The 17,794-nt window shown below is 47.4% G+C and overlaps 1 protein-coding gene across 1 annotated transcript in view; it reads left to right on the top strand.

The window, feature by feature from the left end:
- Positions 1–17,794, top strand: part of RPH3AL (rabphilin 3A-like (without C2 domains)) — an 89,139-nt gene that overhangs the window by 31,007 nt on the left and 40,338 nt on the right. The window contains exon 4 of the mRNA XM_008592957.1: positions 556–642. Coding sequence (XP_008591179.1) covers positions 556–642 — 87 coding nt within the window. The remainder of the gene's footprint in view (positions 1–555; positions 643–17,794) is intronic.

Raw genomic sequence — 17,794 nt, 5'->3', positions numbered from 1 at the left:
CGTTAAATGAAGGGACTTGGCATAAAGAAAGTGCTGAGGGTGTCACTAGTATTTCTCACCGTGGCATCTTCTAACCTGTTGGGCACATACGTGAGTCTTTCGCATGATTATATACAAACGTAAGCTTTCTTTGTTAAGTGACTATTTCCTGCCCCCAATCTGCCGTGTTAAGGCCATATCACATTCTGTGGTGTCTGCCTGGATCTTCCCCTGGTATTGGGCGTTTGGGTTGTTTCAAGTTCTTTGCTGTTGAAAATGACGCAGCTGTGAATGTCAGAAAGCTTATTTTTTTTGCTGAGGTCCTAACAGAACATTATTATGGGGCAGGGGGGTAGATCTATATCATGATCCATGGTGGGGCACATCCACCGTGCCCCCAAAGCCAAGTAAGGATTTCAGATTATCTCTGCCTTTTGAGTGATCTAGCCTTCTAGCCTGAAGCAAAAGCCATCCCCTTGGAAGATGCCAAAGTGTCCTGTGGTTACACCTGTCCCAGCCCTCAGCCCAGGAGGAAGCGGCTAAAGCACTTATGCACCTGTGTCCTCTCTCTCGTAGAAAGTCTGCACCAAATGTGGGATCGAGGCCTCCCCTGGCCAGAAGCGGCCCCTGTGGCTGTGTAAGATCTGCAGTGAGCAAAGAGAGGTAGGGCCCCAGGGCGCCCGGGTAGGGAGTGGGGGAGGCTGGGGCTGGGCCAGGGCTGGGCGAGGCTGGGGCTGGGCCAGGGCTGGGCCAGGGCTGGGGCTGGGGGCTCACTCTTGCACAGGGGAATGGATGGTTGGTTGCTGGGAGGGGCTTCCCTGGAAGGCAAAGAGGGACTGCCCATAGTTGTCCAGGGGACAAGTGGGAGGGACAACCTGCCGGCTTGCCCATTTCCCCTGTGCAGAGGTGGTGGGGCCCTGGTTCTATACCTGGGGGTCTGTGGTTTCGTTGGGTAGCCCCTCACACTACAAGTGTCTGAGCATGTGGCATTTGGTGGGGGGCTACTATCTGAGTAATAGTCATGGCACCTGCAGGCTGAATATTTACTATGTGCGTGGCACTGCGCCAGGTTCCTTACGTGTGTCCGTTCATGTCCTCACGCAACCACATGGTGGGTGCTGTTCTCATCCCCTTTTCCCGACGGGGAAATGGAGGCACAAGAGGGCACTGAGCAGGTGGGGAAGGTGGAAATCAAATACAGCCATGGGCTGCTGTCACGATGCCACTCCCAAGGTCCCTTCTGGCGCTAAAGTTATGTAATTCTAGTTCTGACTCCGTCTTAGGGGGGGAAATCAAGACTCAGTAACAGACAGGAGGCTAGACTGGGTCTCCTAACCCCCAGCCCAGGGCTTTCCTCACTGCACAGGATAGAAATGGAGCCAGCCAGAGCAGGACGTAGCCGGCAGCATCTGGGGAGGGCCATGGGCAGGCAGGGTGGGGACAGAACAAGGGCCATGCCCCTCCTGTCCACGGCTTTCCACATATGAGTTTATTTTATTTATTTTTTATCTTGCTTGGCACTTGGTATGTGCTTTTAATCTTGGGATCCATTAAACATCTTCAGTTCTGGGAAATTCTCAGCTGTGATCTCCTTGAACATTGTTATTCTGCTATTCCATCTCTCCTCTCTGGAAATGTCACAGGATACATTTGAGAGCCTGTCCATCCATCCTCCATTGCTCCTAGCTGCTCTTCCTTGTTTATTTCTTCATCTTTCTGTGATACTTTCTGGGTAAGTTCTTCAGTACCGCCTTCCAATTCACTGGTCTTTCTTCGAGACTATCCCCTGCTTGCTCGTTTTGTTGGTTGTCTTTCTCAGCATTAGTTTTCCTCAGGTGTTTTAGAATTTTGGTTTGTATGCTTATCTTGAGTGCGAGTCGGTTTCTCTCTCTTTCCCTCCCACCCAGCTCTCCTTGCTGAATGGTTTTGTGGCTTCTCCACCAGGGTCTTGGGTCCCGCAGGGTAGAGCCAAGTGTCCTGGGTTCTTGGTGAGCTGCTTGTCCACAGTGATAATGGGATTCTTCCCAGAGCCAGCTGTCCCAGCTGTGGCAGCCCCAGGTGTGTGCTGCCAGCTTTCCTCTGTGCCCACTTGTCTTGGGGCAGGTCCCTGCATTTTTCAGCCTCCTTTCCCAGGTAGGAAATGCCCCCACCAGCCCCATTTTTAGTGACTCTGGCTCTGATCCCCCACCTCCATGGGACACATTTAGTCCCGAAACATGGAACTCACAGCTGCCTCCACCTGTGTCTGGGCCCAGATCTCAGTGGACTGTGCCTTCAGCCCCTCAAAATAATATTTTCAGTTTCTGATCTATTGAGATGCACATCTTATTTTTGAATACAGATATGTTTACTTATTATTGTTTTAAAAATATTTTTGTCTATCACTGCTGTGTCTTTGGAACAGGCAGGGCTTCAAAGTGTGAACTAGCATTCCGTCTTGCCTGGAAGTCCCTGATTCCTCATCCTGAAATGGACACGCTAATACCCGCTTCATGGAGTTGCTGCAAGAATCCAGCAAAATGTCTGCCATAGAGTAGTACTCCATAAACATTAGAGACGTCCCTTCCTCCCCCACCAGAAATTCCCCCTTGGAACTCAAGGTCCTTCTGGTCTTCAGGGGACTCCTTTTAAGATGCAGGTAGGAAATCCCTTAAACCATTATCTTGTAGGGAGACACCTTAGCAGGATGAAATGATGGTCACAGCTGAGCCGTGGGAGGGCAGAGATGAAGGAGCTGTCAAGGGAAAGAAGGTGGATGGAAGGAAAGATGAATTTAGCAAACCCAACAATTTAGTGGAGGGCTTCTGAGGCTGCTGCCCCATCCAGCCTCACCACGAGTCACTGTCACACTCTTTCACAGTCCTGAGCGACCACGTGCAGAGAGGGCCTACCACCAGCCCATCCTCATCTCCAGAGCACCCCAGTGCCCAGAAAAGTCCAAAATAGCTTAGGATGAATTTTCTTATCTTTCCTAAGGCAAAGTCCATGAGGCAGTGCATCACGCTATCAATTTGTCCTTGCATTTTTAGAGGCCAGTAAAGCTTAGCAAGATCAGGAACGTTTCCTCTCTGCAGCCCCAGGCATACAGTGTACATTTCATCGGGTGGGGTCATTAGCACACACATGGGATATGAGTCTGGGTGCCTGTGGAGATCAGACCCGTGTGCTGGATTTTCCTGTCTGCTTTTGGGGTTGGAGAGGGTCGGGGTAATTGATTTCCTAATGCCTTATTTTTTTAGAAAAATATCTAAGCATAATAAAGAGAAAGCTAAATAGAGAGGGCATTTAAAATGTCTGATTTTAAGTGCCGCGTATGGCTGGTTCTAAGTCTGTGACAAAAATTTGGAGTTCTGTCCTGTAGCACAAGTCAAATCCAAACAGAAGAACTTGGGTTTTCTGATGGAAACTCTTACACAACTCTTCCCAGAACCCTTCCCTTCCCTTCCTTGTGGGGCTTCACTTCCACCGTCTCCGGCTGTAATTTTAAGTATTTTTTTCTGCAGTGAGTCAAGTGCTGGTCAAATGTTCCCGGGGCTGTCGGGTTGGCATTGCTGCTGCTTTATGCACTTCGCGGTGCAGCAGTGTGAGCCTCGGCCCCTCTGCTCCTGAGCAGTTTACAGTCTAATCCATTCATTCATTCAGTCACTCGACACATTTATTGAGCCAGGCAAAACCACTCTTCTAGTGGGAGGAGACCACAAACGGTAAATTCTGCAATGTCACAGATGGTAAAGTACTCAGGGCAAAGGTGAGAAGGGGCACTGGAAACAGTGCGGTAGTTGCTATTTTATATGGGGGTCAGGGAGGGGTTACTGATAAAATGACATTTGGGCAGAGATCTGAAGCACAGTATGTGGCTATGCGGAGGGAAAGCATTCCAAGTAGAGGGTACAGCAGGTGCAAAGGCCCTGAGGCAGGTGCGTGCTTGGTGGGTTCAGAGGAACAGCAAGGAGACCATTGGGACTGGAGCAAAGTCAGGACTGGGGAGAAGTGGTCAGAGATGAGGTGGAGGGTCAGATCGTGTTGGTCCTTGTAAACCATCGTAAGGACTTTGGCTTTTATTCTCAGTGAAGTGGGGAGCCCTTGGAGAGTGTTGAGTAGAGGAGAGACATGATCTGACCGCCCCTGCTCTGCCCTTTTAAAGGATACTCTTGCTGCTGCATTGAAAATAAATTGTACACTATAATGTCAGAGTCAGTAGCACAGTACACGTATTTTATTTTTCTTATGCAATATTGCCTCAATATCTAAGTTTTTGTCTGTTACCCTTAGAAATTTTCATTTTTCAAAAATATTATGTACATTTTAATCTTTTCCTATTATCAAATTAGTGTGAATCACTGAGGAGCATTTACAATGTATAGAAAAGCATAAAGAAATACACACCTTAATCTTACAATCAAGAGACAATCACTGTTAGCATTTTGGCATATTTACTTCCAATATTTTTTCTGTGACTCTTTTCTTTGAACCTATGTTTTACAATTAACATCATGTCGTAAGTATTTCCCAGTGTAATCAAGCACTCTTTGTGAACATTCTCAGTGATCTTCTATCATATGGATATTCTCCTAATTTAGGACATTTAAGTTGTTTCCATTTTTTTTCTTATTGATAACTGCGTAGCTCTTTGCCTACATTGTGGATTATATCCTCAGAATGGATCCCTAGAAAAGAAAAATAAACATTAGTGTTTCTATTCCCTCTTTTCTTGTAGGCTTTTATCGCTTTTGATTTATTCCAGATTTATAATTAGCTGATATGTAATTTTATGTAATTTTTAAAAATAAGGGCACATATTCTTGGGAATTGCTTGATAAAAAGAATAGAAGAAAAAAAATTTTTTAGAGAAAAGCAAAAGGGTACGTGGATGGTGTATTTTCCGAGTCCTTTGCTATCTCATAATAATTGTTGCCTTTATACAAAAAAGACAACTTGATGATTCAGTTGATCATAATCTTTTCCACTCAGAATTCTATGGATTTTACTTATATTGTCTCCCAACCACACAAAGGAAAGAAGCACCATGAGGGAGAGCTGGCAAATGTAACACCTGTAAGAATTCATACCCAGGGAACTAGAGATAATCGTGAAACTGTGAAAGAGACTAGAAAGAGGCGTTTTAAAATTAATTAATTAAAATATATAAAAAACAGAATGCAGACCAAATTGAACAAACAGGACTTTTGGAAAAAGAAAAGCAAATTTGAAAAAGACCCACAGGAACCATTTTTATTTCTGAAAGTGAAAAATATTACTAATGAGTTTAAAAACTCAATTGAACTACGCTTCGTCACTTCTTAGAGCAGCGAACCTTGTCATCCCCATTAACAGCCATAGATGTTTCCACATCATTTGCTTTTTATTGGTTGTTTTCTGTTTTTGATTCCTGCTCGGTGCTCCCAGCTACCTTGTCCCTGATTTCCTCAGCTGTCATGAATACAATGTTTCGTGACCACATGGAGCTGCTGCGGTGTTTACCTAATTAGCTGCCTGCCTCTTCTACCCAGCTGCCATGTCAGCGTTCCCTTCTCAGCTCCTGACACTCCCTGCCATCCCGTTCCCCTGTGAACTGGCACACTCTTTAGTCCCTTGCCTGGCTTCCTTGCTGGCAGATTGGTAAACTCTGACATGTGCTCAAGATTTAAAGAAAGAAAAAAGGGAATGAAACAACCCCTAGTGGATGGTTATATTGCATATCAGGCCCAGCTGAGGAGCCCCAGGAAGGAACCTGTGGATTAGAAGGTCATTTCAAGAATGAAGCACCAAGTGACAAGAAGATAAAGCCCAGGAAGTCTAAGCTGAGAGAGAGAGAAGGCAGGATGAGAAGATGTAACACGCAGCAGAAAGTAGTTCTAGCCGTGTGAACAGAGACCTGGGGAAGACGCCTGCACACAGACTTATTTTATTTTATGCTTTTATTCCCCTTTAAATAGCCTGTTGGGTTTTTCTGAGAAATTAAAATTAATTGAGAAATTAAAAATTTTGTCTGGATATGCTGAGGTCACTTTCACTGATTTTTGTCTAGAACAAACATTTGGTTCTTCAATTTGGGAAAGCTTTTCAAGTATGTTTTTGCATTTTGTTTTATTCCCAAATATTCTGGTTTTTTCTTGGGAGAACTTATTAATCTGAAGCTTGTATTTTCACTCTCTGTTTTCTGTATTCATCATCTTCTTTGAAGTCATTTTTTTTTTTTTTTTTTTTTTTTTTTTTTTTTTTTTTTTTTTTTTACCTAAGGAAACTTTTAGGAGGAATGAATATGTTTATTACCTTGATTGTGGTTATGGATATATACAATTACATGCAAAAAAAATGGTTTATTGTATGTCAATAATGCCTTAATAAAGCCATTTAAAAATAAAGCAAGTGGAATCATGTCATCTGCCTGGTTAAAGTTCTTCAGAGCCTCCGTTGCCTGAAATAGAAGCTTGCTCCTGGCATGTGATACAACGTTTTCTTTTTTTGTTTGTTTTTTTGTCTTCTGTCTTTTTTCCGTGTCCGGCAACGGATCGCAACCCTCAGTGTTGCCCCCGTACCAGACCAGGGACCGGCAACGGGATTGCAAACCTCGGTGTTGCTCCCGCACCTCGCTCAGCCAGTGAGCGGGAGCCGGTCTGTATGTGGGATCCGAACCCTCGGGCGGGAGCGCCGCCGCGCTTCCCAAGCGGCGCACTATCCAGTGCGCCACCAGGCCGGCCCTCTTTGAAGTCATTTTTAACTCCTTTAATTTTTCCCTCCTTCTGGAAAATCTTAAAACTTTGATGTCACGGATTCCATTTTTTTTTTTTTTTTTTGTCTGACTTAGGTGGTGTCTTAGGTCTTGTCTTTGTACCTGTGTGTGTATAAATAGCCTAAGTAGAAAAGAGTCTTGGGCCGGCCCGGTGGCGCACTGGAGAGTGCGCCGCTTGGGAGCGCGGCGGCGCTCCCACTGAGGGTTCGGATCCCATGTGGAGACCGGTTCCCACTCACTGGCTGAGCGCGGTGCGGGCGCAACACCGAGGGTTGCGATCCTGTTGCCGGTTCCCGGTACGGGCGCGACACCGAGGGTTGCGATCCCGTTACTGGTCAGTAAAAAAGACAAAAAAAAAGGAGAAAAAAAAAATGTTTATTTACTATTGATATTTTATTGTTTTTGCAAGAAAGCAGAGAGGAAAATCTTGTGGTTGCTGAATTCTTCAGCAGGCAAATGAATAAATATGTAATGATTCGCATATACATTATCTAGGTGAAAGGTTGTCTTTATATAACTCTTTTTTTTTTTTTTTTTTTTTTTTTTTTTTTTGGTCAGTAAAAAAGACAAAAAGGAAAAAAAAAAAAAGAAAAGAGTCTTCAAAACCATTTCTGTACAGTTTAAAGAACCGTAATAAAACAGATAACCACTACCAGCACCCAAGCCTAGATCTAGATCATGATCACACCACAGAAGCCCCCAGGCTTAGTTTTGCCTGTGTTTGAATGCCACATAAATGAGATGGAACCGTGTGTATTTTTCTGTGCATCGCTTCTTTTGTTCAACATTATGATTTTGACATTCACCCACACTGATGCACGTAGCATGTGGTGATTGCGTCACTGCTGTCCGCGTTCCATTGTAATGACTACACCCCTCTCTACTCATCTAGCCTACAGCTGGTGATCAGTTTGGTTATTCTCAGCTCCTTTGCTATTAGGAATAATGCAGCTGTAAACATGCATGTCTCTTGAAGCACGTGTAGAAGAGCTTCTCCAGAATTTACAACTAGAGGGTTTCTGTTGGGCCATGGGGTGTGCCCATGTTCAACTTTATTGGACCAATTGATGCGCCTGTGAGCAGCAGATGAGAGTTCTTGTGCCAGCCAATTCCATTTTGTACTTGGGCATTTCTGCTCTTTCCCGCCTCTGGTGTAAGTTTGGATTCTGTGCTTTCCTTTCTGGTTTCCTCACGGTCCTCCATCATTTCACCCATGTTTTCTGTTTGCATCTTTGGCTCTCTGTTCCATAGAAAGCCTGTCTTCTGTCCAGGACACCAAACAATTGTCTGATTTTTTTTTCCTGAAACCTAGTGTACCGCTTTCACCTCTGCTAAACATTTCCAAGGTTTTCCCCTTTACCAGAGTCTTTGGAATGGCACGTGCCCTCCCCACTTCTGTGGTAGATTTTCCCAGTCCCCAATTTTCCCCCTGTTCATCCATCTTCAGATGCGGTGATGTCTGCAGACCCCGGATTGACCCGGAGGCAACCTCGTATGGCCCTTTTCCTTTGTCTGGATTTTACCTGTGACATTCTGCTCCGTGGTGGAGGCACTTTTGACTCTCCAATGCCCTGGTCCTCGAGGGCCTTCAGAAATGGGGAGGACAGGGAGGACTGCAGCCCCGGTTTGTGCCATCTCCTTGACTCCGCCCACCTCTCCCTGCTGTCCCATAGTGAGCCTTACTTAAGAAAATGCACTTTCCAAGATGCAGCTCACATTGCCAGCTGGCGGTGTTCTGGGAGCCATATCTCTCAGGGATGGTGACAGGGTTGGAGGCGGGAGGATGACCCATGCTGCACCAGGAAGCCTCTTCTATGCCAGGAAGGCTGCCCAGGTGGCTTTAGCCCCTGCCCCCTGATCCCTGCCAGGCAGGCAAGGCCCAAGTGGGCACATCACACTTCATCCGTCCATTCGCCTGTGGCGCGGGGAGCCTGGCTGTAGGCTGACTGTCAGACCCCTCCTGTGCTGGGGTTTTGCTATGTCCCTTTTCACGTGCTTTCATGGGTATGTTAGTTGGCATTGGGGGCTTCTAAATACACGATATTGCAAACCGGAAATTTGTTTTATTTATTGTTAACCTTTCATCCCTATCCATTTATAAAAACAGTGACTCACTCAAAGTTATACTGTAATGAGTGGAAAAGTTAATTGGAATCTAGATTCCCCAGGATTCTAGAAACCATTCCTCCAGCCAGTAAAACATATTCTTGGCAAAAGAAAGCTTCTTTTAGGCTGCAGACGTTCTCCCCTCCGAGGAGGATGACATAGAAGGGGGTGCAGACCAATTTGTACGTAACTGGGAGCCGATTAATACAATTAGAGCACTCATCTTTGTTCAGGTTGGCTTTGCATTCCCCGTTTCACAGCGCATCCTGATTATAACTCAGCGGAGGCCTGCCCAGCCGGCCCGTACAGCGGCTCCTGCACTGTTTTGCGTATAAAGGTGCTCAGGAAATGTTTGTTGATTGAAAGAGAAATTTGCAAAGATATTTCCTTGTTCTGATCACTTCAGAATCTTTTCCCAGCAGGGCGTGTTTGGTTTCCCTGAAGTCTTATCACAGGCTGGGGTCCCACAGCCTCTCGGATGCCAGGTCTGTATCCCCTCTTCCTGGCCCCCTCTCCTGTTTGTTGATTGACTGAAACAGGAATTTGTGAAATAGGAAAGTGGCTTCACCAGGTGGTGTTTAAATCATCTCCAGTTCACCCAGCTTGGAGGTCATCAGTAGCCCAGTTGGGTTTTCCAGCTGGGAGAGTTCCTCAGTACAGGCCTCACAAGCCTGCAGAAGGTTGGGAGAATCAGGGGCTCCCTCCCTCCCCAGCCAGCTGCCGTGGGAACTGGCTGTGCCAGCAGAGCCCAGCATCTTGTGGCACCTGCCTCCAGGGCAGGCGGCCTGTGCTCACCACAAGCGGCCATCTGTTTCTCCACACTGGTTCTCTCCTAGTCCTGCTGTTACTTGCAGTTTGGATTTTTGTTGCAAACAGCTTTGCCAGAGTCCCCATCCGGAGGCCCGTGAGTGTGCTGAGGAGTAGGTGGCTGGCACTGGGGTGGGCAGCTGTCTGAGTGCCCCGCCATCTGCTCCTGGCTCACTCAGGGCTGCTGTCGTGGAGTCCCCAGGGGACCCGGATGGTCACACTTCCTCAGTGTGTTTCGTTGCCTCCCACGCTGCTGTGGCTCTGCCAAGCAGACCCGCTATTGATGCAGCCTCCTGTCCTCCTACACGTGTGCAAGGGGCAGCAGGAGGAGGCTCCTGAAGCCCACCAGCCCCCAGGGTGGTCTGTCTAGTGCTAACTGCACCCTCTCACAGATGGACTGAACCACTCCCACCCCTTTCTGCCCCCTGTTCGGGGTGCCTACCTGAGCCTGTGTCTGTGCACTGGGGGAAAGAGTGTTGCTGTCTGAGATGCTGGCAAATCCAAGAGGGAGCTGACGTTAGCACCACTGTGCTCTAGTCCACTGAGATGGTTCTCCATTCCCTTGTACACTGGAGGAGCCCCATCGTTCATGGTGGACATCAGCTGAGCATCCGCTACAGGCCAGGCAGTAGAAATCTCACTTCATTTTCACAGGAGCCCTGTGAGGTGCTCAAAAGGATCTGTTGTCCTCTTGTGACAGATGGAGAAACTGAGGCTTCGAGAAAGGAGGTCACTTGCCCAAAGACACCAGCTAGTCATTGATGGAGCCAGGGTTGGAAGCCAGATGTCTCTTCCTCCAAAACGCTTTCTAATGACTCTACTTTCTGGTCATTCATTCATTTGTTCATTCACCCAGCCAGCTAGTATTCACTGGGGTTTTACTGTGGGCCAGGCACTGTTGCAGGCCCTTGGGAAACAGCAATGAACAAAATAGCCATATGTCTTTGCCATGAGCTTACATTCTAGCAGGGGTTGGCAAGCAGGGGTTGGGGAACAAACAATAAAATAAACCAGCTAATAAAATAATCAAATTATGAATTATGTTAGATGCTGAATGGGAAAAAGAAAAAGAACAGGGGAAAGGAATCGGGACTGCTAGGCATGTGGGGGCGGGGGGAGGTCGCAGTGCTAAAGTAGACCGCCAGCGCTTCACCCATTAGGATGGCTGTCATACAAAAGCGGAAAATAGCAAGTGTTAGCCAAGATGTGAAGCCATCCGAGCCCTTGTGCACTCTTGGTGGGAGCGTAAGTGGTGCGGCTGCTGTGGGAAGCCGTGCAGCAGCTCCTCAAAACGTTAAACACAGGCTGGCCGGTTAGCTCGGTAGGTTAGAGCGCAGCCATTCATAACACCGAGGTCGTGGGTTTGGATCCCAGTACTGGCCAGCTGCCAAAATAAAATAAAATAAACATAGAATTACCATGTGATCCAGCAATTCCACTCCTGGGTATATACCAAAAGAATTGAAAGCAGGGAGTCGAAAATATCTGTACACCCATGTTCTTATCAGCATTATTCACGATAGCCAAAGCGTGGACGCAATCCAGTGTCTATCATTAGATGAATGGATAAACAAAATATGGTAAATACATAATATTATTCATATTATTTTGCCTCAGAAAGGAATGAAATTCTGTCACATGCTACAACATGGATGAACCTTGAGGACACTATGCTGAGTGAAATAAGCCAGTCACAAAAGGATGCTGCATGGTTCCACTTACATGAGGTCCTTAGAGAAGTCAGACTCATAGAGACAGAAGTGGAGTCGTGGTTGCCGGGGGCTGGGGGAGGGGTGGGAGTTATTGTTTTATTGGCACAGAGTTTCAGTTTCAGTTGATGAAAAAGTTCTGGAGATGGACGGTGGTGATGGTTGCACGACAGTGTGAACAGTAAATTTTGTTATGTGCATTTTACCACAGTTGGAAAAAAAAAAAAAAGGAGGTTGGCCAGGGCGGGCCTCTTTGAAAAGGTTCGATTTCAGCAAAGGCTTGAAGGAGGTACGGTGGGGAGGCCAGCAGCTACCTGGGGAAGAGTGGTCCAGGAAGGAGAAGACACCCTATTGCCCAGCCTGGTCCTAGAGCAGCGAGGAGGCCGGGGGACTCCCACCTTCTAAGTGCTGGGTCCTGGGTCCCCCCTGAGGCAGGTGCTGGGGGGTGGTCCCGGAAGGCTCTTCAGCCGTGGGGAACAGGGAGGTGGGTAGATGTGGTCCTCTGTGAAGCACTTTAGTCCCCCAGGGTCACGGCCCACAGCTCCTGGTGTGTGGCTCTGTCGTGTCACCAGGTGTCCACAGTCAGCAGAGTTGGGAACCTGTGGTCTGTGTGAGCAACCTTGACCATAACAAGGTGCAGGATGCTTCTCTGCCCCTGTGGGTCAGCTGACGTGACCCTGTCCTGCCTCGGCAACCCACCTTGCCCCTCCCTCCCTCTCTGTGGGGCCCACTGCATCCTGGTTTTCCCTGGTGTGATGCCCTCCTGTGCCTGTCCCTGGGGAGGTGGGTGAAACGCCAGGGAGAAAGCATCTGATTTGGGTCTTTTGCTTGCATTGATTTGAATAAAAATTTAGATGATCTGGTTTTCCTGCCCGTTTTTCAGATGCCAAGTGACATTGGCTGGCACAGTTGTGCCTCTCCCCCTGGCCAGCTGTCTCACAGATGGAGACTAGGGAATAGAGGGTGGCTCCATCCTTCAGGAAGTATTTATTAAGCTCCTACGAGGTGCCCGGCCCTGGAAAAACACACCCATCCCCTCTCCTAAAGAAATCACTGGAGACACATGTCCTACTGAAATGCCAAAAAAAGGGAAGCAGGAAAGAAATGGCCTTCGTTGAGTTCCTCCTCTGGGCAGGCACAAGGCTCAGAGAGGTGGGCATTAATGTCCCCATTTTCCAGCTAAACGGAAGCTCCGAAACCTTAAGCGTCAAGTTCAAGGTGGCAGTGCCAGGACACGCAGGGCTAGGATTTGAAACTGGGCCGTCTGACTGGTTCTTTCCACTAGACCAGCTTCCTCCTGACTTCTACCAAGCCAGTGACCACTACCTTCAGTAATGCGCTCTCAGACCCTCCTGCTCCAGGACTGGCCTGCAGGTGGGAGGAGGACAGGATGGATGAACGGAGGTAGCCATTCAGCCTTGTCTTCCTCTCAGTTGCCAGCATAGTGACGATCCTGACTCTGAGGAACTCCAGGTCCCTGCCTGTCTTCTCCTGCCCTGACATTGCTGAGTTGTTCCATCCCAGACTGGGCCATTGTGTCCAAACTAAAGTCCACCCTGGTCCTAACCATTATCTTACTATTTGCATTTCTGAACCTGGCTTTGGGTCCCAGGACCTGGTTGTCCCTTTGACCCTTGAACTTTGCTGCTTCCAACCCTGCATCAACTTGAGGGTCAGTATCATGGTCATGGGCCAACTCCCAATGCTCCCTGTTTGCAAAATAAATCAAAGGGCCTCTTCTGTAGGGGTCCCAGCTGGTTCATCTTGACCTTGTGCCTGGCACCTCCTGAGCTCTTTCTAAGCATGATCTCCTGTGCGTGACACTCGACCCAGCAAATGAGGCATACACACACACTCCCAGGACACGTGCCAAGAGTGCACGCAGCAGCATTTTTTATAATAGCATAAAAACTGGAAACAACCCAAATGTCCTTTCATGGTAGAATAGATAGATAAATTTTGGCTCTGAAATAATACACATCAGTGAAAAAAGAATGGCAGCTCAGCTCACCGAAGGATGAATCAAAAATACAGTGAGCAAAAAATAGCAGTTCACCAAAGAATACAATGATTCAAAAATATGTTCAAAAACAGGTCATAATGAATATTTATTTTTGTTTAGAAATGCATACATAGGTGTTTTTTTTTTTAAATAGGAAGGAAAACAAGACATTGCTTACCATAGAATTCCAGATGGTAGTTACCTCTGGAAGGGAGGGTCGGCTTACAGGGGGCTTCTCAGATCCAGTAATATTCGATTCCTTGGTGAGTTCACAGGTGTTTATTTGAATATGATTATTTGAAATGTACTGTAAAAAATATACTTTCATATGTATGCTAGACCTCACAGGCATACACCTAAAAGATTACAGGAGATCCCTAAAATCAGGCAAAATAGTAATAATAAGCTTGAATTAGTGACATGGAGAAAAACCTGTAAGATATCCCAAAGTGCAGGGGAAAAAAATCAAAGAATTGAATAAGGTCAGGGAGACAATGATGAATCTGGAAGACGGAGAAGGCAATGGAATCTCAGAATTATAGGTTTTTCCCAAGAAAGAACAAGACTGCTTAGAAATGAAGCAATAATCAAATACATAATTGGGAGGGCCGGCCCGGTGGCGCACTGCTATAGTGCGCCGCTTGGGAAGCGCGGTGGTGCTCCCACCGAGGGTTCGGATCCCACATACAGACTGGTTCCCGCTCACTGGCTGAGCGAGGCGTGGGAGCAACGCCGAGGGCTGCGATCCCGTTGCCGGTCCCGGTCCGGTACGGGGGCGACACTGAGGGTTGCGATCTGTTGCCGGACACGGAAAAAAAACAAAAAACAAAAAAAAAAAAAAAAATACATAATTGGGGAAAGCATCTCCAAATCTAAGACCCCCATACGGCACCACCACCTGTGAACCCTGCCAAATAGGGGTCAGCCCAGAAATGATTTCCCATTTGGCTTTGGGACATATTTCAGAGACTGTGTTTAAACATAGGCATATTTGTTGTTCTGGGAATTGAATCAAAATCATGAAGGTCCTCTGAAAAGACCTGGCTCGGGATAATTGGCCTGTCCAATTTTCTGCTTCCAGCCCCTATTCATTTCCCGTGCGCAGCCCCCTCCATCTGGGAACAGAGCTTGGCTTCCCATCAGATACCACCGAAACAGCTTTGCCCTCTCTCAAAGCTGTGTTGGAACAGGGAAGATAGATAAACATCGGGATTCAAAAGGATTTCGTGCTGCATGCAAATGAAAAGTAAGGGGAGGAGCATGTATAAAATGTGGACAACACAGGAATAGTAGCTGCAGGCATCATTAGCTGCTGTGGATTTGTTGGACTTGCAAGACTATTCTGGACAAAGGGACCAGAGAAGATGGGGGTCACTATTCTGTAGTGGCTTGTATGCAAGGGCCAGGGGGTGGAGGGACACCCATGGGGCACAGTCCCCTACAAAGAGGGGCTGAGGCCAGAGTCGAAGCTGGCCAGCTCGCCCGCCCCAGAAGCTTTCCTTGATCCAGGGGCGCGCAGCCCCGCAGCCATCGAGAGACAACATTGGGTGCCACCTCCCTCTGAAGCTGGCAAGCGCTCCTCACACATAATTATGCAGAAGCCTCGCAAGAGCGAGCCCCTCACCAGGGGTTAATGGAAGCCAAAGCATTTCCTCTGGTTCTGAAATAATCTAGCCAAGGTGCTTAAATTATCTGTCAAAAAAACAGATCGCACCCTCAGAATATTTTTTTCTCACTGCATTTTTTTTCCTTTCCACTGTGCTGGCAATTGCCTGCCTCCCCGACTGACCTGGTTGCTCAAAAACCCACTTGAAATGAAGAGGAAATTCGCTCAGGCCCTGGAGAAAGCTCATGCTCCACTGGGCTGAGCCGGGAGCTTTCCTGCCCTCGGGGCTTTGGAAGAACGGGCAAGTGCCTGCTCTGTCTGAGCTGGAGCTTAATTTCCAGATCATCTCCTCAGGAGGCTGGGGAGCCCAGAGGGGAGCCAGCTATCCACCAACAACCCCCCAAAGGCAGGAGCCTTTCCAGGCAGGATGAATTCATGCACTCCTATCCAGGAGAAGGGTGGACAGAACGATGGCTGAGGTTTTCTCCCTGATTCACTAACACACACACCCCTAGGTTTTCAAGTGTTGCCTTCAAAATGCAAATTGCAAATACTCCTGGGAAGAGCTCGCTCAGCCTTCAGCGAACACTTCGATTAGGAGTTAGCGCGTTAGGAGAGGTTAGAACAGGATGGATGCCTGGACCAGGAGGGAAGCAGCTCTGCGCAGCTGCCTGGGCGCTTCTCAGAACCCTTTCATGGATGTGCTTTATGCTCAAAGTGAATGTCCTCAGCAAGCAGAGGCTCACCCTGGCAGGGTGGAGATAAGTGAAAGCGTCCCGGGACAGAGTGGCTGTCCAAGGCAGAGCAAGAACACACGCCCACGTGGTGGAGAAAAACAGCCCTGGGTGGATTTATGCCACGGGCCGCCCATCTGCAAGAACATCTGGTTTTTGTTTCCCTAGCTCAGTCTTAACACAGGAGGTGCTTAATTAATGTTGTTAGAATGAATGGATATCCACTAATTCCCTCTTCGGAAGTTGTTTGTAAGGGTCATCTTCTAGAGGTAGGGGGAGCAAGCAATGAGGAAATGTGGTTACTCTAAACCTAATTCCTACTCAAAGGAAGAAAGTGGGCTGGCCCGTGGCTCACTCGGGAGAGTGTGGTGCTGACAACACCAAGGCCGCGGGTTCGGATCCCATATAGGGATGGCCGATGCGCTCACTTGGGAGAGTGTGGTGCTGACAACACCAAGGCCGCGGGTTCGGATCCCATATAGGGATGGCCGATGCGCTCACTTGGGAGAGTGTGGTGCTGACAACACCAAGTCCAGGGTTAAGATCCCCTTACCGGTCATCTTTTAAAAAAAAAAGGAAGGAAGGAGAGGAGGAGGGAGGGAAACACTGCCAGAAAATCAAGTATTTCAGGATGACAGTCAATTTTCTTAGTTTTAATTTCTGCTGGTTGTTTTAGATAAATAGACAAATATGTATTTACGCACATAACTTTTTAAATATTCAAGGCAATATTTGTCTAATCACTTAGATTACAACAGAAAAGATATCTACTAACTCCCTCTCACCGTGAGAGCCCAGTGCTTTTATTTCCAGACACTTCTCAGTTTTCACTGAGACAAGCTGGAATTTTGGAGCAGACTGTTATTGTTAACTGACTCTTTTCTATCTACTTTTTAGGCATAATTTCTTTCACATTTTTATATATTTACATTAGTCATTGAGACTGAATTCTGTCTTTATTTCATTGACCACTGTGTATTTTCTGGTACCATGACTACCCCATTCTTGAACTTTTTATTTTAATTAATGTATTGGTCAACTGAACTATGCCTTTAGCTTTTTTTTTTAGGAAGGATGGATATATCTCTGTGTTTTACTTTTGCTGATTCCATCCACAGTACTAAAAGGTATAAGAATCACAGCCATTCCCTGGATTACCAAGGCCGGAGGAGGTGCCATCCAAGGCACTTAGAAGAGCAGGTGCCAACCCCTCCCCAGCACCGGTGCTCTGCGGTTACAGACATACCCAACAGGCCCGCTTCATGCACCCCTCACCTCCCACGCTGAACAGACACACACAGTCAAAACCCACCCTGCTGTAGTCACATGCGCCATATGAATTCAGAGCGTCCATCGAACTGGAACAGCTCTGAAGGCTTGTAGGGCACTACAAAGTCCAGCTGTGAGCCAGAACTTTGGGTGGGATGGTTCCAATCTGGTTTGAGTGACAGATAGCATTTGTGGCAGAGATCAATGCTAGAACAAGTAGCACATCTCATGTCGACTTGCCTTTTTAATATCCATGTGGGCCGCCCCTGGCTCTTATAGATCCAGCTTGTCACACGTGGCTGTAATTGTGGCTTTTCCTACTCAGTGTGTCACCCTGGAAACCTGGTCAGAGGCCACTCCCTCCAGTCTTGGAGACCAACTGCACGATGCCCCAGGCCCTTCCTGTTTCCCATGGGGATGCCGCTTTGCCTGCCCTTACCAGCAAAGCCCTGGTTCCCTTTGAAAAACTGTCCAGGGGCCCACTGCCAAAATTCTGACTCCTGCTGGCTACATGAGTGCAGTGACATGCCAAGGGGAGCTTGGCTTTCTTCAGGGACAGAAATGTCAGTGTCGGGCTGGCCAGTTAGCTCAGTTAGTTAGAGCGTGGTGCTGTTGACACCAAAGCTCAGGGTTCTATCCCAGTACTGGCCAGCCACTAAAAAAAAAAAAGAAAAAGAGATGTCAGTGTTACAAATTCATGCTGATGTTTTCAAACAAACCATGACTTCACTGAGTCTTTTCCTATCTTGCTTCACTACAGAAAAATTTAATTACTGCTTTTCTTTCCTTTCCTGAGCAACCAGCGTTCCTTCCTTAAGCCACATCCAGATTCAATATACCAGCCATAGA

This window comes from Galeopterus variegatus, unplaced genomic scaffold, assembly GCF_000696425.1.
Source record: "Galeopterus variegatus unplaced genomic scaffold, G_variegatus-3.0.2 Scaffold155, whole genome shotgun sequence".
Lineage (NCBI taxonomy): Eukaryota > Metazoa > Chordata > Mammalia > Dermoptera > Cynocephalidae > Galeopterus > Galeopterus variegatus.
Note: the sequence above shows the minus strand (reverse complement) of the source record. Positions and strands in the feature narration are given on the sequence as shown.